This window comes from Anopheles merus, chromosome 3R, assembly GCF_017562075.2.
Source record: "Anopheles merus strain MAF chromosome 3R, AmerM5.1, whole genome shotgun sequence".
NCBI lineage: Eukaryota > Metazoa > Arthropoda > Insecta > Diptera > Culicidae > Anopheles > Anopheles merus.
In genome coordinates, this window is record NC_054084.1 from 4,860,226 (window position 1) to 4,888,211 (window position 27,986).

A 27,986-nucleotide genomic window follows, 5' to 3' on the forward strand; every position below is an offset into this window, starting at 1 on the left:
ATTAATTGCTATTTCCTGCCCAAACGGCTTTGCTTGCGCGTGATCGAAGCGGCTGGAAGCAACCCGTTTGGCAGATAAAATGTTCCCTCAAAATAAACATTCTTCCCCAGCACCACCGCACAAAGTAACAACTATTCGTGTGCAGTTCGGACAATAAAATGTAGTTTTTAGGGCGCCTTAGTTAAACCGTGTGAAACGTGTGTGTGTGTGTGTGTGTACAATAAATGCTTGTATATGACTCTGTGTAACCCACTAAACATTACGCAACTCCTTTCGAAGACGTGCTGCTGTCGTGAAGTGTGTTCGTTTCGTGAGCGTGCACGAATAGAACGTCTTTATCTTTGACGCTGATTGATACGACATATTTCCCCTTTGATCGTTCTTGCCTTCACGCTGGACATTGAGGCGAATCCCGACAGGCGATTGTGTTACCTTATCGGCCATTGATAAAGCATGGCGCGTGTGTAAACGCCTTCAGGCCCTGGTACGCGCAAACCACGTGCAGGCAATGGTAGGTAGGACGTAACCGACAAAAAAGCGACATGACGTGATGCGGAAGGTATTTATTGAGCAGATCAGTGAATTTAACTACACTGCATTCCCGATGTGTCTTTAAACAACCTAATAGATGGCACAGATTCTGATCCGTGCAACGATCGCTTTCCGTAGCCGCTATGCCGTGAGTTGAAGTTGTAGAATTTGCTAGCGTTTCTCCCAGCGGTAGTGATCGAGAAAGTCGTTTCGCTCGGGCCACATTAACCGAATTTGTGCCGTTTTTGCATAACAATACCCAAACCGTGCGCGCTCTAGTTGTGTTCAACCCCAACGGTGGCCTGTTCCTGCTCATTGCGTCTGAAACCAAAACCAACCCCTCGCCCTCCCATTCCTTCTCCCCACTCGTTTGTGCTTTGTTGATGTTGTGTGTGTTTGTATGTTGTGAGGGTAGAAAACGTACACACAACAACGCACGAAACTGTGAGTTACATTTCCGCGCGCACTTCGTGGGGGCCTTAGTTGGCAAAATTTGAAACAACAGCACCGAGCACCGGGTTCGAGAATCGTGCACTGCTGCGTTAGGTTTTGCGCTCCGAGAGCGCATTTCGCAGCAGAGAAAACTGTATTGTGTTGTGTCTATAAATCAATAACATCGATGGTGGTGTGTTCCCTTGCTGTGTCCGGGTTCTATCCGGGTCTCGGAATTCAGTCGTGGGGGAGAATTGGATCTAAAGGGAGTCTGTACTAGTACAAAAAGGGTGTGTTTCAGTGTTGATCGCTATGATTTAGGTCAGTCGGAAATGGACCAAAGTTTGTATCAATGGAGAATTTCTAGCCGAATAAGCACCGTTGTGAGGATATAACAATCGTGACATTCTCGGGGAGGGATAAATTCCTCAACAGATTAGTTTTTTTTATTCACTTCAAAAAGGGAATGTTGTTCTTCCATCGGCGGCGGTTTTGTTTGCGGAAAGAACTGCGAGAAGGGATAATTATTTAATTCTTGCGGTGTTCTCTCTTGCTCTCCGATATGGAACATGATATCAAGGAATGTGGAAGTTTTGCGGTTTTCACGCCCAATTCCTTCGCTGATGATGGTGTGCCTTTTTGTCCGTTGTATGCTAGACACTTGGTCCGATGTTGGTGGCGCCAGTGGAATTCCAGGAATCGCTGTCAAAATGTTTTAGTCTGGAGGAAGTTTGAAAGATTCACTGTGTGTTGTATGATTTATTCGCAGACTCCCATTTTATTATTAAAAAGCAAATTCTTGGAACGGCAGCAGTTAATGAAAATGTATTACAATCTTGAAGAATGGAAGTGATTCAGTGGTAAAAACAACATTCTACACTTTATTGGGTGTTGTATACAAATACTTAAGTTACGCAATAAATAAAATGACTTCAGATGCTCAGGAATGCATCCTAAACCTTTCCGATGGTGTTCTAAAAACGTCTGAGTGGCCAAAATCGTTCATTTTGTTGGCGCTTCTTTAACGCAAACCTGATTTTCAAAGGGATGATTGGAGTTTGTTCTCAGACACCTTTACAAGAGTAGTTGTATTTGGCAGGGTAGAAGTCCCTTTCTATCCAATGCCTTTTTTACAGTATCCCGCTGCGAAATGCTTGATTTGTGTGAATGAAACATAAAAATGAAATTGTTAACCCGTCTGGCTTGAACCAACGCCCGAGCCGCGAGGTCTAAAAGGGAAACACAAAGTGCTGCTGCTGCTGCCACCTTCAGCCCGAGAACCTGCCGTAAATGTAGCGGACCAACAAAAAATAAAAAAAAGCAACGCTGATTTAGCTGTAGCACTGTCTGTAGCCGAACAAATGATTCGCTGTCCTGCGGGAACACAAGTTGGGGAAGGGTTTTGGTTGGAGTCGACGGTCCAGAAAGTGACCGAATCAGCTTCAGGGCATTTTTGTAAAGTAAAGGGCACTGGCTGGCGATAAGATTGGGTTGGGTTGGTGCGCCACGGAGAGACAGTGAGGAAACCGACATTGTGCGTACACTTTGTGACGAATTAAAGCAGCGAAATTGCCCCAAAGCCATTCGTGGCGTCCCGGCGAGTAATTACTGTTATTTTATTTGGGTTTGCATTTTTAACGGGGGAAATAAAAAGGGATGGTAACCAGCAGCTTCCTTTCCTAACAAGGCGCCAAACGTAAAGGAAGCTTTTAAAGAGCGAAATGAACAATCTTTATTTTTATGCAAATTTATGTAGATTCAAGGGGTTGATGATAGACCATTTGCTATTTGTTGGTATAAAATTAACTGTTCTAACTGTTCACGATCACAGGGGATGTTCATCTCTAGAATATGAAGATCACCTCCGTTCTACACTATCATCACATTTTGTTTGGTCATTAGCGACTCTGACACGTGCGAAATAAATGCACTCGAGATCTGTTTGCACATGTGTGCCCCAGATGATTTGTTATCATATGATGGAATGGCATACGGAAACCTTTTACGAGCGGAGACTTATAAAGTAGCAAGTGGAGATCAAAGTCAGTGGTTTGTATTGTTGGAAAGGAATTTAAAAATACCATTGCTTTACTAGCAATAAGAAGATATTGATGGCTATCTATCTAATCGATCATAATCTTCAAATGAGTCTTCTTCTTCTTCTTTGGCTCAACAACCGATGACGGTCAAGGCCTGCCAACCCACTTGTGGGGTTGGCTTTCAGTGACTTATTGATTTCCCCCCATAGCAGGATAGTCAGTCCTACGTATGGCGGCACGGTCTATTCGGGGCTTGAACCCATGACGGGCATGTTGTTAAGTCGTACGAGTTGACGACTGCACCATGAGACCGGCATCTTCAAATGAGTATCCTCCGCAAAACCCCTATATTTATGCACAAAAATTCACCCTGACATCCTCCCTTGCCAAGGTTAAGGTGAAATTCCTCCTTCTCCCACTGCGTTTGTGTGTGCCCGAGCGGAAAATGTGCAGCCCCAAACCGGACACAAGACGTGCACCGCCGCCATCCCACCATCACATCAGCTCGCATCAAAGATCAAGTTGAAGATCAGGTGTATCAGGGGAGGGGGTTAGTCTGCTGCGAGTCGCTCCATCCCCGAGACACGCACGCACTGCCAATTTGCCGGAGATCATGGATTAGAGCTTGAACTTTCAATCAGAGAGAGGAGTAGAGGTAAAGTGGAAGAAAAAGCGGCGGAGAGGAGGAGATGCCGGGCGTTGATCGCGCACGGATCGTCAATTTCCGAGGGCACCGTTCGCCATCTTTCGCCTGTGATCTTCGATTGCGAGGAGAGATTTTACAGTCGCAACTTTCGTGGCGAGGCTTTTTTTTATCGGAGACGGCGGGTTATCGACTCCGATCGTCCGGTGGCGGTGTGTCTCGGTCAGGAGAAACGATGGCCGGTTGGAAGTTTGAATTGCGCTGCTCCGGTCGGTGGTGAAGCGAACCGGTCCCGCTAAACGGTCACTAAACTGCAGGCTAAATCTATGCGTAAATTATAATAATTTTTGCTAAACAGTATGTGAACGATTAGAGTGACATTCTTGGACAAGTCTTGGCGAGAGATTGCTAGCGCTAGGTGGAAGGAAGGATCGTTTGGGCATGGAACTTTCTCTTAGAAGAGAGGAAACAAAAAATGCATAGCTAAACAAGTGTCCCCGTCGTGGTTGGTTGTCTCCAAAACATTGATACAGGGAGACCTTGTGCTACTTTGGGGCGAATAGTGCGAGATACCCCTTGTTAACCTCTGGCCAATCTGAGGATAGATGGAGTGAGAGTTAGAGTTGGTGATAAAATTCGGAAACGTATCGACATGTGGCGTGGGCATACCGCTTAAAACCCTTTCCTTTCTGATGATTTGGAATCAAACAGGAATTTGGAATGCCATCTCGCCATCGTCGCTGGGGGTCATGACAATTTCTAAGAAACGAACGGTCATCTGTGATTCGGGCGGTGAATTCAATGGGCGGTATGCAGCAGTTGGCCCAGTGGTCGCATAAGGTGTGCCCCCAGGGCGTTGGAGTTGGATGTGTGTCTTCTCCAAGATTAACGTACCAAAGAGATGAAGATGCTGTCTGTTGCAGCACATCGGGTGGATTTACGGTTTGCCTTCAAATAGTGTCTTATGGGTTTGATAGAAGCGGTAAATGGGGGTTTCTCTGATAATCATTATAATAAATCTCTGCAAGGGCTAGAGATTTTAGAGATCCAATGGCTTTGAATCTTGCTTACTTTGTAACACATAACTGTCCTCTGCGTAAGCAACTGTTGTTTTTACAGGATCCAATTAAGGTTTCCACATGATTGATGATAGCTTTCGACCGGATGCGAAACATTTACCCGCGATCAGTGTAATCTTTGCTGTAATTATCCATCAAGTGTTGCCTGTGTCCTTCGCGACTTCAGCTGACGCCACTAATTTGATTAAAGTGAGTCTTGTGCATCATGGACCAGTGCAGTCATTACATGGTGAGCTTTCTCCAAGTGAAGCTAGGGTATTTATAACATTTCAATACCGATTAGCTGATTGATGTTGCCAGTTGGGTGTTGGAAATAACTTCAGAGGAAATTTTTAAGCCATTCCCGATAAGATTCCATCAAAATGTCCAAATGTCCATCCAAACGGTTTGTTTTCTTAAATCTTATATTCAAAATCTCGCCAAAGACTTCAAAATTGAAGAGACTTGTACAGAACGTCTTCAGGTGTTCGTCCCATGCTGTGACGCTGAATACTGCTGTCTGTGCTGCGTATCTTTGTGTAATACCTTCGGAAAAAGAGGATCAAACGAAAACATTCTCACTTTGGCTTGCCACGCCAACAACGACACACCGCGGCGACCTGATGATGATGATGACGATTCCGCCGTAGCGTTTCACGGCGGTCAACCTGTTCAGCGTGTGGGCCTGCGCGCGGCCCATCCTCCGGAACCGGTTATGAATCTCGCTCACGAAAGAGGAAGGAACCTAAAACACAGCAGCATCGCGCAGCGTATGTGAGATGTGTCTTTTCGGGTGCGGTCTTTGGTATTTTTTCTCCGCTTCCTAAAGACATCAGACCCCGCTTGGTTGGCGTTTTGGTTTGCTTGTTGGGTTGGTTCATACATGTTTCCGGGGATGGGTACATGTCCGCTTTGTGGAACGGAAGCATGCCGCCAGCGCAAGGAGCCTTTCCCAAGAAATTGGAAATTCGATTAGCAAACAAGAGTTCCTGGTGTGATGTATTTTGATAGAATTCAAGGAATCAATCTGCCTTGCCGTGAAAGAATAGGAAGATAATTAAGTTACCTCTCGAAACTAACTAGATTATTCTCATCAGCCATATGTTACAAAAATATTGGGGAGTAGTGGGTGCATTACGTTTTACAATCCTTGGGACCATTTCTACCCACTTATGAGTGTTAAAAACAACGGTCTGTTGTCTTCCGAACTGGTTCTACGCGTACCCCGAATCATGGGCGGACTGACCGGACTGCTCTCTTCCTAAAATGGTGCGCAAACCAAATTTAGGACTCACCGGCGGTGCTATCTGACAAGCTCTAACGCCTTCGATTTTACATTCCACATTGTGAGCATTTTTATGATCACTGTATCCTATACAACAGTGACAATACGGCGTGTTTGGGACACGGTTGCTTCATCTTGCGCGTTTTTTTCGGGCTTTTTGCTGTGTTGTGAGAAATGGGCGCGTTTTATATTTATGTTTCGTTTGCCTTTTACGTTGGCCGATGGTTTCTTTCGCTGAACTTCTGTGCTTCTTTTGCTAAGCATAAGGGGGGGGGGGGGGGGGGGGGGGGGGGTTCGTAATTAAATTGTAAGAAACCATAGCTAATTGAGTGTGGCCAGTAGTTGGTAACTCAATTGTTGTAATTCCACCTTGTGCTTGTTGAAGAAGGAGGCGAAGCTCTACAGAAACCTTTAGAATGGCTGCGCTTTCCAATGTTCATTTAATCGATGGGAAAGCCCAACAATGCACGGTGCTGTTTTCGATTACCTGATATCGATATTTAAATTTTACGAATGGAATTCTCGTACACGGTGCAGCTTGTAAAATTGTTCACAATAAATACATTTCAACCCATCAAGCGCTGCAGCTGCAAACGGTTGCAGTTGTCTGTTGCATCCGTACCGTTGTGATCGTCATCGTCGACGTTTTGGACTTCCGATTTTCCTGTTACATTCACACTCCTCCTGAGCACGAGCGCAACGAAACGGAGCGTAACGGCGGTTTCGGATGGAAAGCGGCCACTACCGAATGGGTTTTGTACTTTTTTCATGACACTCATATCCGATCTCCTCCTATTTGTCGTACACGGCGCTGGTGGTGGAGAGTTACTCGGTGAGTTCTTGCACGGTATGCCCTTTTCTACTATGGCAGGGTGGGGTGGCCCACACAGCGCGCTACAGGCCGCTGTTGCTGTCTATGACCGAGAAGACAATAAAACACACCCAGCCTAAGGGCAGGTGAAATATGAACGAGACCACCATTGTCGATAGGAGGATTAGCTTTCATTCATATCACCATATTGTGATGCGCGTGTGTGCGCTTATGAATGATGTTTAGTAATTTAAGGGACGTGGAAGGGTGTTTGTTTATAAGGGGGGTTTCTTTACCATCGATAAATTTCATTATACAATGTCATGTCAGTTAGCCATTAAGCATGCTGTAAATGTATAAATTCAAACATAGGATAGTCCCTTGGTTGTATTTCATTCGAGTTTTAAGGTCACAAAAATGGAATAACCTTTAATTCTTCTCTATCCATTTGATACCATTATTCTGTAGGAGATGTATTCGTGATCAAATCTGCAAACGCTTCTGTTGCATCGTGAATGCAAACGTAAAGCTATACTACTATTCTGATGGTATGAAATGTAATCGATTGTTTCACACCTCCCCTACACCGCACTGCAAACAATTCTGTTCAGTTTTTCTGGTGTAAATTTATAGACAAATGCATGCTTACATCAACTTACTCCCCTTCACGCTATTATGGCTTTATTTATAACCAACAGAAGCTTGCTCTTCTTCTGTTCTCGATCGCGCAGCGCCGTTGGTTGGTGCATTGAAATTATGAATTGATTTATTGCCACTGGAGAATGAAGAAATAAACTGTTGGTCGTATTGTAAGTTCAGATTGTGTGATGGTACAGCAAGTATAGGGTAGGGCAGTGTTTCATATTGTAGGAATTCATTCGCTGTTGAGTTCGTTATTTATAATTATTAATATTTCCTCACTTTTCTTTTCGCTTTTACAGAACTTATCTTTTCCATGAACATTAAAGCCAAGCACGGTGCAGTGCAACATCTAGCAGAGCATTTAACGTCGTTGTTGGACACGATGATGCTACTCGTCAGATGAGGTAAGGTTAATAAGTGAACCAATAGGCTTGCACAGTAAGTTTTTGTTCGTGAAATATCCGAGATTGCTGGAATCGTGTCCCAGAATGTATCTCGTCAGCACTGAATGTTGACGTGTCCGTAATTATCCCATTCGAGTCTGCCTCCCCATCAATGAAACATACACAAACCCAATCAGTTTTTGTAACGCGTATTGTGGTGTGTACCAGCGGCAAAAAGCATGAATGAATTTGAGTGACAGTCGACTAGCAGCGACAAACACGCCATCACATCATCACGGTTGGCAACATTTTCATGGTGGGCGCCTACACTGAGAGGATGAAGCGAAAAGAGAAGAAAAGCCATATTCTCGAGATGAGGTGCGAATAAAACCGGTACCGGATATTAGGGACACGCTGTACACGTTTCTGGGATGTGGAAGAAATTACTATTGCCGAAGAGTTAAACGTTTCTTCTGCCGTTGCCACAACCACTTGTCACCATGCATAGACCATGCGGCGGGGTTGGCGTTGGGTGGCGATGATGGTACTACAGAGTCAGTGTTGTGAGAAGAGTGATGTTTCGCCGTCAGGAATTGAGGTTTTGTTCTTTACATCCTGCAATGGTTCCGTTCGTCGGAAGCAGCTGCATGTCCATGACACACGACACAACAAACTTAGGGAATTTCAAGCGTCACATGCAGATGATGCAATGTTCTCGTATGAATTCCACCCTCCGTTCGATTTACATATTCATATTTTGTGTAGGATTACCAAGTGGGGATTATGGATGGGTGAAGTGAACAAAGCGTCTAATGATAGAATTGAGTAGCAAAGACAATACTGAAAGCAGGCAGTGATTGGCAGACATAAAGCGCAACGTTGCTGGTTCGTTCAGCATCTCATAAGCATGACGCGATAGAATCGATATTCTACACAAGTCCACAAATCCAGCGAAACAACAAGCAACTTAGTTCGAAAGTTAATAACCATGAGAAAGCATGCGAACATGCACGGGAGAAAATCTTGTACCTTTTCCCGCTGATTCGCTTTCTATCGATCGTATGATTATATCTCCCCAAGAATGTCAGTGCTTCGAGCGGATTGTCACTGCAGTTCCGGTGATTCCGGCGAGGGAAAAAGTACTGTGGGCAAACAAAAAAGAAAGAAAGAAACTTCCGGTATTGAACGGTAGTTTCCATTTCACGCGCTTTGCCTCCCCGACAAAGATGAAGGCTTAAATTCCTTCCCGCGCGGCGTCGTTCGTCCCATAACTGTTCAATTAGAAAATAGGCCTCCATAACTAACAATACACCCGTGACGGCGAGCCGTCGATAGCCGGAAGGTGAGGTGTCGTTTTACGACCATCTCGGGTCGATCCGATTTGATTAGGTAGATACGTATCATACAAAGGGGCAGTTTCTGAAGCAGTGAGAGATGAAGGAAGGGGGAAGCAGCATAATGTGGCACGCATCACGCGACGACTGCCCCAAAAAACCCCTTCGTCTGGCGTGTAAAATATCGACAGCGCTCCGGTTAAACATTAATGAATGAGTGCGGCGGTCACGAACAGTGTGAAGGGCGAAATCAAAACTTCCTTCTGTGCCCTTTCTTCCTGTGAAATAATAGTGGCTTTCCCGCGCTCCCGGTGGGGTCCCTTTCTCTCGATCTGCCTCGATTAGTTGTTTGCTTCATGCGGAAATGTTCTAGAAATCGATGCATGGGAACTAGGGCACCATCAGTACTACTGCTTCCGGTTTTTCGCCTGGCGACGAGGATTGTGTTTGCGGACATGCCACCCGTTCATCAATCCTAATTTAATGGGAAGAACATTCGAGGCCACACCAACTTTCCTCCTGCTGCTATTGTTTTAGCAGCAGGAGGAAAGTTGGTGTGGCAGGAAGAAGGGTAGGGTGGCTTTTGTTTTGCTTAAATAACGATCTAAAATCTAGGTCAAGATCAAATTTGTATGATAACCACCTGCAAATAGGGCATATAGGATGTTGATAAATGATGAAAGTAACCATCAAGGATCATCAAGATCATGGAGAAGAATAGGAAAACTTAAGCCCTCATAAATTAATATAAATTGTTTCCTAGTGCTTACTCTCATACTTATGTGTTTATTTAACTTCATTTACAGAAATATATTTCATCGTTAATCAACAGAGCCAACAACATACGGACCGACCTGATGCACATTACCATACCGTAACGTGATAACGAGAAAGCGTACCAGCTTCTCAAAATTTGCCAAAACCGTTTTGCGCGTTGTTTGTCGAACCACCATCAACGGAACATATACCACACCCCAACGTCTAATAATTGATCGTTCGAACCCGGCACTGACATTTACCACAACAAACGGAAAAAGGCCATCGTGATCGAGGGCGGCCCCTAGTTGTTGTACACAATTGTCGTTGATTGTGGACCACCATCATTCGTCGTTGTCGTTCATTTATCACGCGGTATCGGGTCATTACCGGAGACTACTGTGTACGACGGCGGGGATCTGTCCCGCAAAACACAGAACGGTTTGCAAAAATTGATTTGAATTCGGGGTGCGGAAGAACCATCACACCACACCATACGTGAACATACAGCAAAATGTCACATCACAGCGACGATCAGCTGCTGCAGGCCGGCAGTGACTCTTTCTGGGAGCTGAACAATTACAAACGCACCACCAAGCGGATAGAGGACGGTTACAAGTGAGTGCTTGTTTGTGTGATTGTGTAAGCATTGTACGGTGAATGCATTTTTTTTTCTCTTTTCCCCAGACTATGTACGGAGCTGCAAACGTTGATTCAGGAGCGTGCCGAAATTGAAAAAGCATATGCCAAAAATTTGAAAGCATGGTCAAAGAAGTGGGGCGAATTGATCGAGAAAGGTAAGTGGAATATAAACCCAAACGAGCCTGAAAAAGAGTTTAAACGGTTCGACAGTAGCGTTAAAGCGCTAGAATGTTCTGTCGAACACTAAACCCATCATGTGTCCGGTGTGTGTGATGAGGCATAGGGAAAAAAGCTGCAAAGCAAAATGCAGCACAGAAGCGACGATATAAAAAAATTATACGCCACACGCTAATGTATCAAATGTCCCATCGTGGCTACCAGCACCACCACCATGTACCATCAATCGGCACTGCGCTACTTAATATGACCTTCAGCTTTTTAAGTGATACCGCCGCCATGCAGTCGAGCTACTACTGCACATGAAGGTTATAATTTTCTGGCTCGATTTTTCTAGGTCCATCTCTTCTCCCCGGGGGTCACACTTTGGTTAAGCGTGAGGGGTTCGTTAGGCCGGGTGACATAATAACGGAATAATGCCTCGACCATGAAATCTTCTGACGGGGGATTGGGATGAGATGAAAATCTGGGTTGATGCACTTCTACCCCTTTGCGAATCGTGCCTTTTCGTTGTGTTTGGTATTATTCAGTCGAATGCCATTGTTTGAATGTAATCGTGTTGGTGCTCATTTGGTACATTGGAACCGAATTTCTCAGGAAGTGAAATGCCTTTACGATCGACATGCATTAGACACAATGTTACAACGTTACAGTAACGAATACAAATCAATGAGCGGCATTGTGAAGATCGTAAGCCGAAGGTCAACACTCACACGCACAGCTTCTGACAGCAGTAGCGCAACGCCGGTGAAGTGGTTTAATTTGTTGGTATTTAAAAATAGATTCTCAGTTATGCGTGTCCACCCATCGCTTCCAATTCCGTTCGCGCATTAACGTATGGTGTGTGTGGCGGCTTGGCAGGAACGCTATCTTAATATATCATTTCCCGCACACTTTGGACGGGTGAGAAAGGGAGGAGGAGGAGGTTCCTCCATATGTATGTACTTCTACACTCTCGTCGAAGAAGATGCTCTCATGACTCGCCGCTTGTAAATGTGGTGTGTGATGAAGCGAAAAATAAGCGACAAATGATCCCACCGTCGGTAGCTGATTCCGTCTGGTCGGTGTAGATATAGCTGAATGCCTGGAAGGACTGGGAATGGAAGATGATTCAATTCGTCGACCCCATTAGCAATCTGTTCGTATGGCAGATGATGGTGTAACAGCCACCTTCCTAGCATTTGTAATGCTTATGTCACATCATTACGATACACACGCATGATAACATTATTAATGTATTTTCTTGAAATACACAGACTCACAGACGACTTGCAACTTGCTCCACCAACTGCGCGGATCAATAACTCTATCGCCAAAAGGAAACTTTTTTCCAGAATCAATCAAAATATGATTTAACCCGTCTGTGGTGTATCTTCTTTTACCCTTTGGGAGTGTTATAAAGCACACCGGAAATAGCCGTTCGTGCAAACCAAAAGTATTGATTTTTCAATTAGACCAACGAATACGATACTAATTTCTTAGCCTCAGCTGCCTCGGGGCCGCAAAAGTTCAGTGCGTTTTTCCTTATTCCATTCTATTTTATTTGGTCTCATGGCCACACGCTCAATCACGCCTTCACGGCACGTCCTTAATTGAGTTACGGGGGTCAAAGGGGGTGAATTTCAAAGATGTCGACGGTGTGTAGCGTAGACGTTACGAACTTCCGCTTGCAATTTGTGTGCGGCTTTCGGAAGGTGTTTCTTTTGCGGACCATTCAGAAAATAGATGATAAGAAAAAATATAAAAGAGCTTTTTTATCATAATCGAACACCTTTCAGGACCAGAGTACGGCACGACAGAAGCCGCCTGGAAGGGAATGCTTACTGAGGCGGAACGGCTTTCGGACCTGCATTTAAAAATCAAAGCCAACCTGTGCACCGACGTCACACTCCAGATTAAAGAATGGCAAAAAGATAACTATCACAAGGTAAGAGAAGAGTGATGCGTGAAGAAAAGGAAACACTTAAATACAAGCTTACTGATGCATTTCTTGTTACCCCGCTGTTTTACAACAGTCGATGATGCAAATTAAGGAGCGCAAAGAAATGGAAGACCAGTTCAAGCGGGCACAGAAACCATGGGCGAAGTTGCTAGCGAGTGCGGAAAAAGCCAAAGCAGATTACCACGCAGCATGTAAAATGGAAAAATCTGCCACCAATCAGGAACGCAACGCCTCCAGCGACTCATCAATGTCGAACGATCAGGTACGGAACCGAAATAAAAGTGCACTGGGTGGGGGATGGGGGATAGGACATGTGCTTACTTCTTCTTATTTGCTTGTAGCTGAAAAAGATGCAAGAAAGGGTACAGAAGCTTAAGGATGATGTGGCGAAGAGTCGCGACCGGTACGAACAAACGCTCAGCGAGATCAAAGAATACAACCCCGTGTACATCGAGAGCATGACGAACGTGTTCCGAAAGTGCCAAGAGATGGAGGAGACCCGGTTGTGCTTCTTCAAGAACGTGCTGTTCTCCATACACAAATGCCTGAACATTTCCGAGGATCCGAGTTTGCCACAAATCTACAAAGAGTTCCACCACACGATCAACAATGCCGATCACCAGAAGGATCTCAAGTGGTGGTCTAACAACCACGGCGTCAACATGGGTATGAGCTGGCCAACGTTCGTGGTAAGTGCAAATGAGGATGGTGGCTATTGCGAACAGGAATGGGAGCGTGCGAGAATGCCACTAGCAGAGAAGAAGAAGAATCATTCACTTTGCACTTCTTTCTTTGTTACGACGCTGCATTTTTTAACTAGCTGGGCTTTTTTTCGTTAACGTGGTGTCTATTGTGGCCCTAATCTTTCCCTTTAACGTGACTGCTTTCCTAGCGCATGCTGATTCTGTTTTAGATAATTGTTTAATGATGTGTGAGTTACATTGTTCTGACAGAAGTCCTGCATATTGTTTTCTTTATTTATTTAATTGACCGTTTAAAAACAGTACTAAATTACTAAATTACACAGCAGGAATAACAAATAATGCAGTAATTTTCAAACATGTTTTCCTTTTCTAACATATTTATCTTTACTACGTTTGTTGCTATTATTATTTTTGTGTGGATCTCATAAATACTATCTACTATGCTAATATTATTTTTAAAAAACTGCTGTGTCGAATTGGGCAAAGGATAATACAGCTTTTTTGCCGGAGTTGCTGCTGTTGAGGCGCGCTTCCTTATTTGGAGGCCGGGGGTAATGCTCTGCTGGGCTAACTTTGGAATCTTATTGTTGTGAGTGTGAAGTGATCATTACTAATCGTACTTTGAATTCGTCTATCGCATTGCTTTATTCCTTTCCCTGGGACGCATTCCTATTTCCAGTCTAGAGGAAGATACTTTTCGATTGTTTCTTTTGATGAAAGAAATGGCACTATACAGTGCGATGTGTTTTTAGCTTCAAGAGCATATAAACTTCGAATTTATAAAATGTTTCTCTCCATGTTCTTCCATTTGTTAACCTTTTATTTTCACAATTATTAATTGTAATTTCATTTTCTCTTTTACTTTCCCCTCCTTTCTTATATTACACTTTCTGATTGGATTTCAAATTTAAAACATCCTACCACACAATACGATGATCTCCCACCCCCTTTCAATGACCGTGTACCTACACGCTGCCAAATCCTTACACCCGCTAAAACGCGCCACACATATGCCCCCTACCCCTCCCATACGGGTATTCCGGTCCCTCATCATCAAACCATTCATCGTTCGTTGTTGCGATCGTGCGTTGCTATGCGTGTGTGTATGTGCGCGTGTTTTTGCTCCACTCTTCGACGCCTTAACCTGAACGGAACAATCCTGCCTTCTCGCGCCTTCTCCAGGAGTACACGGAAGAGTTCCGCGACATTGCGAAGGGCATCAAATCCAAAGAAGCTTTGCCCGCAGCGCCGATCACGCTCATTCATCAGCGACCCGTGGCCGAAGATGTGCATGTAATTTTTGTTTCTTTTTTATTGTTTTTTTTTTAATTTACCACTGTTTATTATCACGTACCACCACCACATCACACCCTGCACACAGATTAGAGTATTGATAAAGATAGAGAATGAAAGGTTCACTTTTTTGTGCTTTAGAATTAGTCTTGTGTGTGTCTATTTTTTCGACTAGATTATAATTTTTGTGTTGTGTGAAGTTATTGTTATGTTTGTTTTCCTTTTATTTACCCTTTATTTAATGGTTTGATTCTCTTTTCATCATCGTTACTTGTTTTGAATGATTAAAAAAAAAACAGAAACATTGATCTAGCTTTGTGATCCGTTTTCTTTGTCGCTTGTCCTTTGGTTTGTAGAGTGTGGTACATTGTAGAGCATTTTTAGTTTGTAGTGCATTAAACGATTAGTCAGTGCTGCTTTTGGTTGTCAAACATACAATAGAAATAGTTTGTTTATCCGGTTTTGGATCTGGTACAGAAGTGAATACAATTGATAATGTTGAAACCAACAGCTTAGTATTTCTTAGAATGATTAAACTTTTAGTCATGCTTAAATAAGTAAAGCAAATCCAAGCTATAAAATAAATAAACCATGTAGAAAGTACTTTGATTAGAGTAAAGCTTCATATAGAGATCAATATAAAAGATCATGCTATCAAATATAAATATTACTCATCTGCAGAAACTCTCTTCGAAGTTGTTTCATCAGAGATTCTGCATAAGAAATACACTATTTTTAAGAAAATGTGTAAAAAAACATTAATGAGGCTTTTTTCCGTCCTTTTTCTATTTGCGTCGATGTATTGAAACACCATTCTTACAAATTCAGGAATATCCGCCACCACCGCCGGCCAACAATAATCGGCTACTTGGAGGAGGCAATCGCAACAGTACGGCCCTTAGTATTAGCAACTCGACTAGCAACAACCGCACCACCACCCCGACACCGAATAACGATTCGCCCAAATCGGAAACGGCTTCGACGAAGAATGAAGTTGCCACTACCCCTACTCGAAACTCACCTTCACGTGCTGCTCCTGGTGGAGCGGTCGTCACGTAAGTCGATCGATCAGCTGCTGTATACGATAGCCAACGGAAAATATAATACGTGAATTTATTCTTCTATTTTTCAGCAATGGCAACTCTGGAACGAACGGTAAAGCAAACGACAGCAATCCCTTCGAAGAGGAGGAAGAGTGGGATGAAGGTGACGGTCATGATAATCTGCTCGTGGATAACGGTGAACCTGGCGTACCGGTGAAGGCGCTGTACGATTACGAAGGTGCTGAAAGCGATGAGCTTACGTTCAAGCAGGGTAAGTGGTTGGAGAGATTGGGGAAAACAACTTCTAGGAGCAACAATGCGCGACATTCATCGGTTTGCTTCTTTTTAGGCGATTTGTTCGAAAAGCTAGAAGACGAAGATGAGCAAGGCTGGTGCAAGGGACGAAAGGACGGGCGAGTAGGACTGTACCCAGCGAACTACGTGGAAGTGGTGGCAACGTAAACCCCACGTTTCAACAGGAAAAGGGAAAAGCAAGATAAAAATTCTTTCCAATAGAAAGCAGTTCGAGTTGTGCATGTACAACGGTGAAAATATGATAAGTGAATGAACGTAGTCAAACCGAAGTACAAGCTGCTCTGGTATATTGGATTTTATTTGGTTACAATTGTTGGTGAACAAATGAAAAATCACTGATGCTTGTACCAATGCATCACATCACACACATGGTACAACGGTGGAGCAAATAGGGCAAAACGGTCACTAATAGACCGACATACACACACACACACACATACACCAACCACAGGAAGGCAAGCCTTTTTAGAGGAAGTAGCACTGGGTATTGGCCCGCTTTTAAGAGGAGTAGTTTGCAAGCATTGCGCCATCGTTCTCTCTGGAACAACTAGTTTAAAGGATGAAATCCTCAGAACCAATTAAAACACAAACAAACAGAATGGACCTATTTCGTAACGTTGGCCAAAAAGGGTATTTTTTTAGAATGGAACATTTCAAACTGTCCACCATTTTTGGTTTGCACTCGTAGGAAAGATAAGCCATAGAGAAACGGCGTAGGTATAGATAACCACTTATACACAACGGGATTTGCCTACTGGAATATAATTTTATCGAGCGCTCAGTGGTGGGAAATACATGGGCTGAACAAGGCTTTCGTGTGGCAGTGTGTTTTATGGTCATGGACACGAAACGTTGCAAAAGAACGATGTCTGTAATCGAACAGATGTGGATTTGCATTGGTGGAAGGATTAAGTTATCCGCTCAGTAACAATCTTCTCTACGACACTGTTTCGTTCTATCCGTTGTTCCATTTGATAATATCGTTATTAAGGAGGTGAAAAGCGTAGATATAAGTAGAAATTGAAGCAATTTTTAGCATTGATGCTCTGCATTTAGGAAAAGAATCGAACTTTTTGCTGGTTTTACTAATTCGATGTAAATTTTCTTGGCAAAAAAAAAAACACACAGAAGATCAAAACACACATTTGAACGCAACTGGAAACGCCTCTGGGAATAATGACGGGACATTTGTAACCTCGTCAGGGGGCGGCCATGAGCCGTTAGCTCAACGTAGAGAACAATCATTTTGCACCAGATATGATAGCAAAGTAGGAAAAAAGAGCTCTTGTAATTCAACTGATAATAACCTAACCTATGTAGAATACAACCCACTGGTTCCATTTTTCAATCTACAAACACGTAGACCTTTTCCCGTCTATCGTAGATCCATGGTGTTTTGAAAGCAACAGAAAAAGTCAATGGAAAGTGTTTCCCACCCTTTTGCAACAATATAATAATATCCCTGAAACCTTAACTATACGTCCGTAAATTTACCGTAACCTTTTTTATATCCACTTTCTTATACTGAACCACTTAAGCAGCTCGTTCTGTTGCCTCGCTCAAGCTGGGAACAAAATTAAATGCTATCCAGGTGTACACTAAGTGAAATAATCTTTTTGTTATGTAAAGTAACACACCAAGCATCTAAATATGTGTGTTTTACCCTCGAAGTTAGCAGCAAGCAGGAACAAGCAACGTACAAAAAAGGCGTTGTGCTTGATGAACCTTACTCTCCTTTTCTTACTATACAAATTTACATACAAAAGATGAAAATACACAATTTTGTTATTCTTTTTGTTATGAATAGGCAAAGGCGCTGAAAGTTTTACATACAAGTTAAAAATGACAGCGAACCATTCGGTTGCATAGCCGAGAATGGGGTAAACAATGGTTGAAATTTGAATACGAGCAAAAAAAACGAGTTATAAAATTAGTAATAACAGTTGGAATAGTAGTGTGCTAGTGAAACATAACGATAACACATGGATCGTTGGCTGCAGAAGAAGCAGGAGAAAGCAATGGTTGAACAGGTTACGAAACGTAAGCGAAACAACATGTTGTGTATTATATTAAGTTTGAGGAAATATATATAAATATGTAAAGAATTAATAACAACCGGGCAGTTAGTAGTAGCGTTACGATAGTGTAGTATCTGGGTGAAGATATTGGAGTAAGCAGAGTATTGAACGAAGGCGGTTATTTATATACACAGTCTGTATATGTGAAAATTATTACCTTAACTACACGAGTGTTTCCTTGGTACTTTAGGTGTAAACATATCACACACTCATTCAAAGTAGGCATCGTCTGCGAGGTGGTAGTGTTGCGGAACAGACGAAATGGCGCACCAGGCAAATAAGCACCAAACCGAAGACATGGATAACGTTTTCCACCAAACGGACGAAACGTTTTTCGAAACCCAGTACAACAAAGGTTTCCCGAACCATCCGTCGTCGGCCGGTAGTACGGCCGTCCGACCCGCTTCCGCAAACGATGGTGGCCTGCAGATGAAGAACATTATGGAGAGTGAGCGCGCGAAACCGAAGGAGCAGCAGTATCGCGAACAGTGGCATCAGATGCATCGCAGCGAGCAGGATCCGGTCGGGGGACAGAAGTTCCTGCACACAGTCGATTCGCTGAAGTCGGTTAAAAGCTTAACGCACGGTGCGCGCAGTAAGGTGGAAAGCAACTTTTCCGACATACTGTTCCCGGGTTACGATGCGACGCACGAGCAGCGGCCAAAGACGCGCTCCGACGAGGTAGGCGATGCCGCCAGAAGCACGGTAACGCACGGTAAACCCACGAACAGTGATCGCAGTGGAGGTTGCTTGTGGAAAATCTTCCATCCCGAACCGACAGCGGCATCTACGCCGCCGGTATCGTGCGCTGGAAGAGCGACGGCCACGGGAAATATGGTGCTGTCCGCCGGGACGGGGTTGGAACGATGCCTTTCCGCCTCGAGCCGAAGGTACGACACAATCACCCAGGAGGCGGAACATGAGGATGCGCCGGGGATTAACAAAGCGCTCCAGTACCTGCACAAACTGCGCTCGATGCTGTCGCGTTCCGGAGCAATCCAAAGCACACGAAAGGAATTGGAACAGAGCGTATCGGAAGGGATGGAGGAAAAGTGTCGCGATTGGAATGGCGTTCTGTTGAAGTACATCGGCATGGCCGGGTCGCTGGATTATGGCGTTCTGGAACCGCTGCTCCGTAAGCTCGACATAGACACGGGCAGTTCGGAGGGCTTTACCAAATTTCTGGACCTGTTGGATAGCGAAATTTCCCTGACCCAGATCGAACTTGGCAAACGTATGCATAAACATGTCCAGCAGGCGAGTGAAAACTAAACCTTCTATAGTGCGTTTTATGCTAGGAAATTTTATTGTCGGACACTTTGAAATCATAAATAAATAACGCTTTAATCATGTAAAATAACAATGTAAAATGGCAACAGAACAAGCAACAAATGAATATTGCAAAATATACACCAAACCACCAAACAATCAATTGCGCCGCAGCATTAAAGCCAGCTCCATGTCTTTGGGAATGAGCGTCACTCGGCCCCGGTGAAGGGTGCAACGATAGGAGTCACTGAACACCTGCATTAGGTACACTTCGGCCGATTCCTGCAAACATTCCAGCATCTGCGGAGTCACCTTCAGAGAACGGTGCGAATATTCGCTCAATACTTCGCGGATCAAGCGCCCGAAGCTTAGCTTGGGAATCAGATTATGCACCGTCCCTTGCAGCTTATGGATTTCTTTCAGCACATTCAGATTGGTAGGGATTTTCTGCTTTCGACTTCTGGAAGGCTGGCCTTTGGTTGAATTCCCTCCAGTGTTGGAAGCGGCGGATATGCGGCTGCCGCCTGTCTCGTCGCGTTCGCTTCGGGATGATCCCCGGCGGCTGGTGCTGGGACCGGGTTCGGAGTCAGTGTCCTCGTGTTCCAGTCCATTGTTGGGGACGGTGGACATGCTGGTGAGCCGGTGTACCGTTGCTGGAGGTTGGTCAGCGGCGGCGGCGGCGGCGGTCCGTTTATTGCCGTGATTGTTTGGGCTGGAGTGTTTATGCGACGGCAGAAAGGAAAAGTTAGGCCGCGATTGGGTTGTACTGTCGCGGTACGATTCCATCACACTCCCGGCCGTTGTCTGGTCGTCCGATTCGTCGCCCATCACATTACGAAGCTCATTGACGGTTTTCAAGGGCCGGTAAGCTAGCTCTAGGTCAACACTTCTCGGTGGGCTTGGGGTACGTTCCACCCTTTGCTGTCGGGCGCGTGCCGTCGGTTTGGGTTGCTTTTTGGTGTTTTTCCGCGGTGCCATTGCGGCTAGAGGAAAGGAACAAATTCACGAATATTTCTCCGGATAACAAGTTGCCGCCAAAACCGGTCTGCTGAACGGCCGTTGGATATCATTCGAGGCCAATGCACAACTGTCAAACGCTCCAAGATTCCATGGAAAACAGAGGCAATCGTTTTGCCGATTCATTGTGTTCTTTTTCTTGTTTGGCGCACAATGAAAATTGGCATTTTGACTTGCCTTCAAATGATATACAATCTACCAGAAATCTTGTTGTTTATGTATCTTATAACAAAAATGGCCTTTTCACAATTATTTTTCAACAATCTTTATTACTGGATGACAATTTTGAAACTGCTACCGTGCGGTACCCTGCGGAAACCATTTGTTTACGTTTCTTTGCGCTAGCAAACGTCACGCGTACGTCAATTTTGCGGTGGAAGAAGAAGAAGCGTTTGCCTGGAAAATGTCGTGACGTTTTTCATTTTATTTGCGTGTTTGGAAAAGATAATCGAGGCGGAATTTCATTAAAACAACCATTATTAACTGCTGATTGAGCGACTATTGAACTTTCCCCCGGCACAAACACACCGGGCGAAAGGTCGAGTGACATATTTTCCACCCCTTTTTCCCTATCGAACGTTCCCTCGATGGATCGGGGCAAATCGGGACCGGGCATTCGGTCCACCAAGAAGCAACAGCTAAGCCACCCCCAGGCGGAGCTGTACGCACTTGGGTCGAAATCATCCGTCGGTGGTTCGCGAGGTGACGATGCAAAGTCTCGGGTCGTCGTGGGGGGTGTCGTGTCGGACCGCAAGCGCGAAGCCACCTCCTCGATGGCCCTGGGCAGTGGCAGTGGTCCGGCGTCGGCAAAAAAGATCAAGCTTGCTTCCGGCGCGAGTGCGTCGATGGTGGGTGGCAGCAGCTCCGGGCTGGCCGGTGTGTCCGGCGTCGGTACGAGCAAAATCTCCTCCGGCGGGGACAGTTCCAGCTCCAGTAGCATACTGGAGTACTGGGAGCAGTGTGCGATGGAGTGTGAATCGGTGGATCTGGCCTCAACCGTGCTGTCGGCCATCGAGCAGCAGGACAGTGACAGCGTGGTGGGGTACATCTGCGGTGCGATAAAGCTGCTGATATCGCCCAAATCGAAATCGGAATCCGTTCTATCGCTTTCGCTGTCGTATTTGGCCCGGCTGCGGCCGCATCTGTTCTGCAACGAAACGATCACATCGGCCTTGATCGCCGTGCTCAAGCGAGACAGCGGCGGCAACGCGTTCAAGGGCCGCAACAACCCGACGATGCACATTTTGGCGTGCAATTTGCTCGCGCGAGGCTACAGCGACAAGAAACAGTGGCCGGAAAGCTTCATCCGTACGTACATTGACGACGCGATCAATGACCGTGTGTGGGTGGACTATGAGGAGTGTGCACCGTTCACGGACAATATTGTGGCGGCGTTCGGCACAAAGATTCCCCCGAAGTGGATGCTGCAGCCGGAGCTGAGTACGCTGAATCCGACGACACGGGACGGCACGCTGCCGGATGACGAGCACTCCACGGACAGTGGCATGTTTGGCGATGCGTTGGGTAAAGATCCGGACGCAAACCCGCCACGCTTTGCGCACATGCGCGAACAGCTCGAGCGCATGGTAATGGACGCGGTGAAGGATCAGCTGAACCGACGCCAGGGGCCCGACTGTTCGACGAAAAACTTTCTACGCTTTCTGTCGCTCACGTGCGGCATACTGGAGGTGAGGGCGTTCGTCGTTCCGCGGCTCGAAATGTGGATTCACAACGGCAAGCTGGTGAAGCCGGTACAGGAGCTGCTAACGTTTCTGTGCTACAACGTGACCGGCCAGAGCCCGAAGGAGCACGAGGTGCTGTCGAATCTGGCCAAGGTGCGGCTGAAATCGAAACCGCTGATCAACATCTTTATGATCGGGCTGAAGGAAATGATCAACTGTCAGCCGGAAATTCTGACTCCGCTGCTGAAGTACGTCGTGCAGAACGAGCTGTCCAATGCGCGCAACCCCAACAATATGGGCATGCTGGCGATGATGTTCCAGACCAAGCCGACCGAATCGGCCGCCAACCTGGCGGAGATCTATCAGGAGTTTCTGCTGCAGCGGGAAGATGTGTTGCGCACTTTGCGCTTCTTTCTTCGCGAGCTCGTCAAAATGCTTCGCTACGACATCAATTTGACCGTGTTTTGCAAGATGCTGCTACAGAACCGGGCGGACCTTACCCCGCAGATTGCGAGCTCGGAGTTTCGCGATCGGATCTTCCACTCGATCGTCGATCTCGTGTGTCTGTGCATGTTCCTTTCCGTGTCGCCCCAGATCCGGGAAGCGAACGTGTCGATCCGCAGTGGCCGCGAGACGAAAGGCTCCAGCGCACTGAGCGCGTTCTACCAACAGCAATCGATTATACAGGATCAAGCACTGGCCTGGATGAAGGATGTTGTGCCGCGCGTTTACAAACCAATTTCCGCGAACGATTACAAAGCCGCCCTGCACAAGCTGCTGCTGCTGGATTCGCCCGAAGCGTACGCCAAAGGTGACCAATGGCCGCCGGAACCGGAGCGAGCGCCGCTACTCCGCATGGTGTCCGAGATTCCGCTGCAGGAGAACCTGATGCTGTGTATACTGCTGATTGGCATTGAGAAGGAGATTCCCTTCTCGATACAGGACACGATGGAGATTACGGAGCAGCTGGTGCGCAGGGCGGGATCACTGCGCCACATGGACTATCCGCCGCTGGAGATAACGGATCTGAAGATCATCGAGCTGCTGTTCAAGATGTCCGAGTACCACCATCCGGACAATATCGTGCTGCCGTCGAACTACGAACCGCCTAATCTGGCCATCTCATCGCTGTACTGGAAAACGTGGATCATTCTGCTGCTCATCTCGGCGCACAATCCCTCCTCGTTCGGGTCGTTCTGCTGGGAGCAGTACCCGATGTTGCGCCTCCTGATGGAAATGTGCATCACCAACCAGATTGGGCCGCCGAAACCGAGCGAAGAAGAGCTAGCGGTGGCAACGCTCGAGAAAGCGCAGATACTGGAGTTTGAGAACCATCTCGCCTCGAATCCGATCACCGAGCAAAACAGCTTGCTGCTGTCGCAGCTGATACTGATGGACCCGCGGGGTGTGGCGCGCCGTCCGCCAAACCCTGTGCTGGACCAGATACAGCAGCTCAACGTAAGCCACCGGTTGGGCCATCTGCTGTGTCGCAGCCGTAAGCCGGACCTGCTGCTCGAGATCATCCAGCGCCAGGGAACGTCCCAGTCGATGCCGTGGTTGGCGGATTTGGTACAAAACTCCGAGGGCGACTTCAATCACCTCCCAGTGCAGTGTTTGTGCGAGTTTCTGCTTGCCAACTCCGGCTCGGTCATTGTGGAGGCAAGCCGGGAGGCGGAACTGCTTCTCTACCTGCAGCGCGTCCTGCAGGATGAAACGGGCGAGCATCAGATGATGATCGGCGAGGTGCTGGAGTACTTCCTGCGCCGTTTGTCTTCGTTTTCGAGCGCATCGCGCCAGTCCGCCATTCGGGGGCTGAAGTTGCTGCTGAAGGTGTTCCAGGAGGAGCACGATCCGGGCGCGACCGTACCGATCGAGGCGAACAATGGCGACTGGCTGCTGCGCTACCTGCCCATGATACCGCACTTCCCGTACGTGCGGCCGAGCGTGATCGTGCAGCTGCGGGCCGCCTGCCAGGTGGAGAACATCCCCGAGTTGGTGATGGTGTACATTCAGTTCGTGGCCGCGCACAGCGCAATGGACGGGGAGGAAGCGATGCTCGAGCACGTGATGGACATGTCGCATCTGATCGTGGAGCGGACGACCGTGTTTGCGAACATTATACCGACGCTGGCGGACCCGAGCGAGCAGCGGATACAGACGCTCAACTGCCTGTTCGTGATGTTTAACAACTTTCTGATCAAGCTGCGCGATGCGAAGGTGATACCGCACGCGTTCACCGAGTATCCGGACCTGCTGCTGGTACAGTTTGCCGACGAGAGCCAGTGTCACATCCATCTGAACATCATTCAAGCGTTCGTGATTCTTCTAACGCACTCTTCTTTTATTTCCGTCGCCGGGCAAATACTGGACTATTGGTTCCCGGAGGGAGCACCCCCGCCGCAAGCCTTCACGGTGGACGGTTCCGAGCCGGTCTGTATCCTTCCCGACTGGCTGAAGCTAAAGATGATCCGCAGCAACGTCGAGCGTCTGGTTGATGCCGCCCTGCAGGGACTGACGCCCGATCAGATTGTGCTTTTCGTGCAGAACTTTGGCACACCGATCAGCTCGATGTCGAAACTGTTGGCTCTGCTCGATCGTGCCGTGATCGTGCAGTACGAAGCGGTTAATGCCGCCATCCTCAACAAGAGCTACCTTGCGCAGCTGATCGAGATACAGCAGGCACGGGGTGCAAAGAATGGTCACATTTCGGTGGAAGCGCTCGAGCTGCTACCGCAACAGTTGGCGGCCGGTGGCGAGCAAAAGATGTCGATCGATGACGAGAAGGACGTGAAACCCTCCCTGGGGACATCGGCGGAAGGAAGCGTGATGGAAGCGTACCGCATTGAGCTGCTGCCTGCGTCAAACTCTTCCACCGACGGACGTCGCTCGGTGTCGTCCGATGCGCGACCAGCTTCCGGGTCGAAGACGAAAGAGATCGAGGAAGCGGTCGAGTTGGTGCTTACCTGTGCGCTGAAGTTTAATCGCCCCGCCATGGCCAAGTATCGCAAACTGATTCAACGGTTGATGAACTCCGCCTCCAAGTCGCAGGAATACGCTGCCAACAAATCGATCGCTTATCTGGGCCGCCTGCTGAAGAGCCAGCAGGGCCAGGGCTTGATCAAGGGGCTGGTGCAGAACTCGCAGATCGTGTGCTTCTTCCGGGCGCTGCTCGAAACGCCGCTGGAAAAGTTCGAAAACCTCAACTATCTGCTGCACGTGCTGGATGAGATCATACGCTGTGTGAATCCGGCCTCGAACACGGTACTGCTGGAGGTGCTGGTGAGCAAGCGGGCTCAGCTGATTCGTCACGCGCAGAAAGAATCGGGCGGTGTGGCGAACGGTGCCGGAGGAGGGAAGCAGGATGCATCGGTGGGAAGTAGCAGCAGTGCTGCATTCGGAAGCGATTTGTTGCAAGTGCTCTCGACGACGCGCAGTGCCGATGTGGAGCGGAAAGGCATGCAGCAGCTGTGGCGTACGAGCCGCGAAGGGCTGATCAGTGTCGCCTCCACCATGCTGAAGGGCAACGGAATCAAGCGGGATGTGGTGGACGGCGAAACAGAGCTGGAGGGTGGTAACAAGTGCGGTCTGCTGGTGGATTGGGTGGCCGATGCGGACTCGGAGCTGATACGCGTCAACAAGGAGCAGCAGATGGAGCTACTGTTTAGCCGGAGTCTTTCAAACTCGCGCCCGTATCTTCTGTCCCTCATGTCGCATCAGGCGAGCTGGGCAACACTCTACCAAACGGTGGATTTACTGATGGGATCGTTCAATGCAGAGTACGATCCTACCTCGGTGCTGGACTTTATCGACACACTCACGCGCAATCCTCGCCTTTGGCAGGGTCGCGATAAGGCTGTCCCGAAGCATGAACAGATCGAGTACATTGTAACGCTTACCGCGCCACAATCGTGCACCTTTATCGACTACATACTGGCGGAGGAGAAAAGCGCCCAATCCAACGACGGTCCAGTTCGACGCTTGAGCCAACGCGTGAAGCTGCTGCTGCAGTGTCTGCCGGGCAAGTTTGCGATGCTACCGGCAATGGTGGCGTACGTGCAAGAGTACGAACGACGGGAGGGCACGTCCCGTCGCACCCCATTAGAGCGCACTTCGGTGGGTAAACTGTTTTTGAAACAACTCTACCTAAACCTGCCCCCGATGAAGTTCATCCTGCCGACCGTCGGTTCGGACCTGTATCAGTCCGACATGCGCAACGAGCCCGGCGGATGTGTGGCGGACAAGTTTACGTACTACATCGTCACGACCATCGCGTCGCTGAACAATCCGCGCGACTTCCAAACGATGTCCGCCGAGATGGAGCTGATCGTGCGGAAGCTGGCCGCATCACACCCGACGCTGCTGCTGCGCCAGCTGTCCGTACTGTCGGCATTGCTGCAGGGCCGGGCGCACATGGATTTGCACGTGCTGCGGTCGGAGTATCACTTCCACCTGTTCCATCAGGTGATGGGCATTTTGGAGCTGCTGGCACCGCTCGTCTACCGGGACTGCTATCGGGAGGGGCTGCAGAACGGGTTGGATTGCTTCTTCCAGCTGCTGAAACATCACGGTACGTTTAAGGAAAGCTACACCCTCATCTACCGGTTCGTGGAGTTCCTGCAGGCGTACATCGGGGCCAACCCGGCGACGGCGATCGCTTTCGTGGAGCAGTACAGCGACGTTCTGATCGATCTCGCCCATCAGCACTTTGATCTGCACGCCCTGCAGCAACTGGTGCAGGGGCTTTCGATGCTACGGCACACGACGGGTGGCGCCTCGATGAGGAAGCACTCCTCCGGGGGAGGCATTCTGGCCGATCTCGATCAGCTGGCAGCGAGCGCAGCAACGTACGAAGGCTCGATGAGCGATAGTCGTGCGATAGTCGATGGAGGAGAAACGTCCGGTGGAAAACCGCCCGGTAGCAATGCAGCAGTAGGACTCATGCTTGCGCCCGCCATCCGGAACGACTTGCTGCCCACGCACTGGACGGAGCTGGTGGCAGTGTTGCGGTCGCGAGATATCGATGAAATTTCCATCCCACTAATGGAGCTGGACGCACTGTCCGTGAAGCGGCCCGCCCTGCTCGAGGACATCTTCGACGATGTGATCCGGTTCGTGCAGCATCCATCCCCGACGACGCGCCAGATGGCCCACAATCTGGTGACACGCTGGCTGAAGCAAAACCCGGGCAGTGTTAGCTCGAACGGGACGGCACTGACGGCGTTTGTGCAGTGCCTGAACCACGAGGACGTGACGGTGGTGCACAGTGCGCTGGACAAGACGACGGAGTACACGCTGTGCCTGCAGGAGCACACGCCCCAGATACTGGCGGCGGTGTTCGAGCTGGGCATCGGGAGCCGCATCAACACGTACAATGCGCTGCGACGAGTCGTTCAGGCGCTCAAGAAGCAACATGCCTGCTAAAGCTTATCGATAAGGTAAATTAAGTGTAATTAAAAGCTAGATTGCGAAAATATAGTTACAATGTGGTATATAATAAGCATTTGCGTTGCTTTTTTCTGTATAATTTATTTACGATTTTCCGTTGGACGATTTCGTGCTTGGGAGGCCCAAAATCTCAATATAAAGCCTACACATTTCGAAAGAAATTAGTTACATTTTGGTTATATATAATATCAGTTTGACTGTGGGGGGGGGGGGGGGGCGGAGATTGGGGGTTGGGGGAGGGTTAGTTAGCTTAATTAATTATTGCCACATACACCGAAGCCACACGGCCCCATGGCTGATGTACGGTGTTTAGGTGTCGCTCGGCACACAGAACTGGGTGTGCGGAATTGTAGAAAAGAATTTTCGCTTTACAGGGTTTTCCAGGGGTTCTCATCTTAGTGAGTCACTTCCCTGACTCTTTCCTATGGAAAGAGATCTTCATATGATGGAAATTGGACTCAATGG

General features: G+C 47.5%; 3 protein-coding genes across 4 annotated transcripts in view; 2 read left to right on the forward strand and 1 right to left on the reverse strand.

Moving 5' to 3' along the window:
* The window catches only part of LOC121596702 (protein kinase C and casein kinase II substrate protein 3), a 34,660-nt gene extending 16,872 nt beyond the window's left edge, over positions 1-17,788 (forward strand). Inside the window, exons 3-12 of one of the 2 annotated variants that reach the window (XM_041921884.1) lie at positions 7,741-7,845; positions 9,965-10,532; positions 10,602-10,711; positions 12,512-12,660; positions 12,749-12,937; positions 13,017-13,364; positions 14,562-14,672; positions 15,501-15,727; positions 15,805-15,986; positions 16,065-17,788. In XM_041921884.1, coding sequence (XP_041777818.1) covers positions 10,429-10,532; positions 10,602-10,711; positions 12,512-12,660; positions 12,749-12,937; positions 13,017-13,364; positions 14,562-14,672; positions 15,501-15,727; positions 15,805-15,986; positions 16,065-16,177 — 1,533 coding nt within the window. In that variant the 5' untranslated portion in view covers positions 7,741-7,845; positions 9,965-10,428 and the 3' untranslated portion in view covers positions 16,178-17,788. The remainder of the gene's footprint in view (positions 1-7,740; positions 7,846-9,964; positions 10,533-10,601; positions 10,712-12,511; positions 12,661-12,748; positions 12,938-13,016; positions 13,365-14,561; positions 14,673-15,500; positions 15,728-15,804; positions 15,987-16,064) is intronic. The other variant, XM_041921885.1, reaches the window with a different exon arrangement.
* A 1,735-nt stretch (positions 17,789-19,523) lies between these two features.
* On the reverse strand, positions 19,524-20,675 carry LOC121596709 (histone H3-like centromeric protein HTR12). The gene has a single exon (XM_041921894.1). It carries the CDS (start codon positions 20,353-20,355, stop codon positions 19,537-19,539), a length of 819 nt encoding a protein of 272 aa, XP_041777828.1. The 5' UTR covers positions 20,356-20,675; the 3' UTR covers positions 19,524-19,536.
* A 101-nt stretch (positions 20,676-20,776) lies between these two features.
* Positions 20,777-27,573, forward strand: LOC121596699 (integrator complex subunit 1). The gene has a single exon (XM_041921867.1). The coding sequence runs from the start codon at positions 20,982-20,984 to the stop codon at positions 27,495-27,497; it is 6,516 nt and encodes a 2,171-aa protein (XP_041777801.1). The 5' UTR covers positions 20,777-20,981; the 3' UTR covers positions 27,498-27,573.
* Positions 27,574-27,986: the final 413 nt, after the last annotated feature.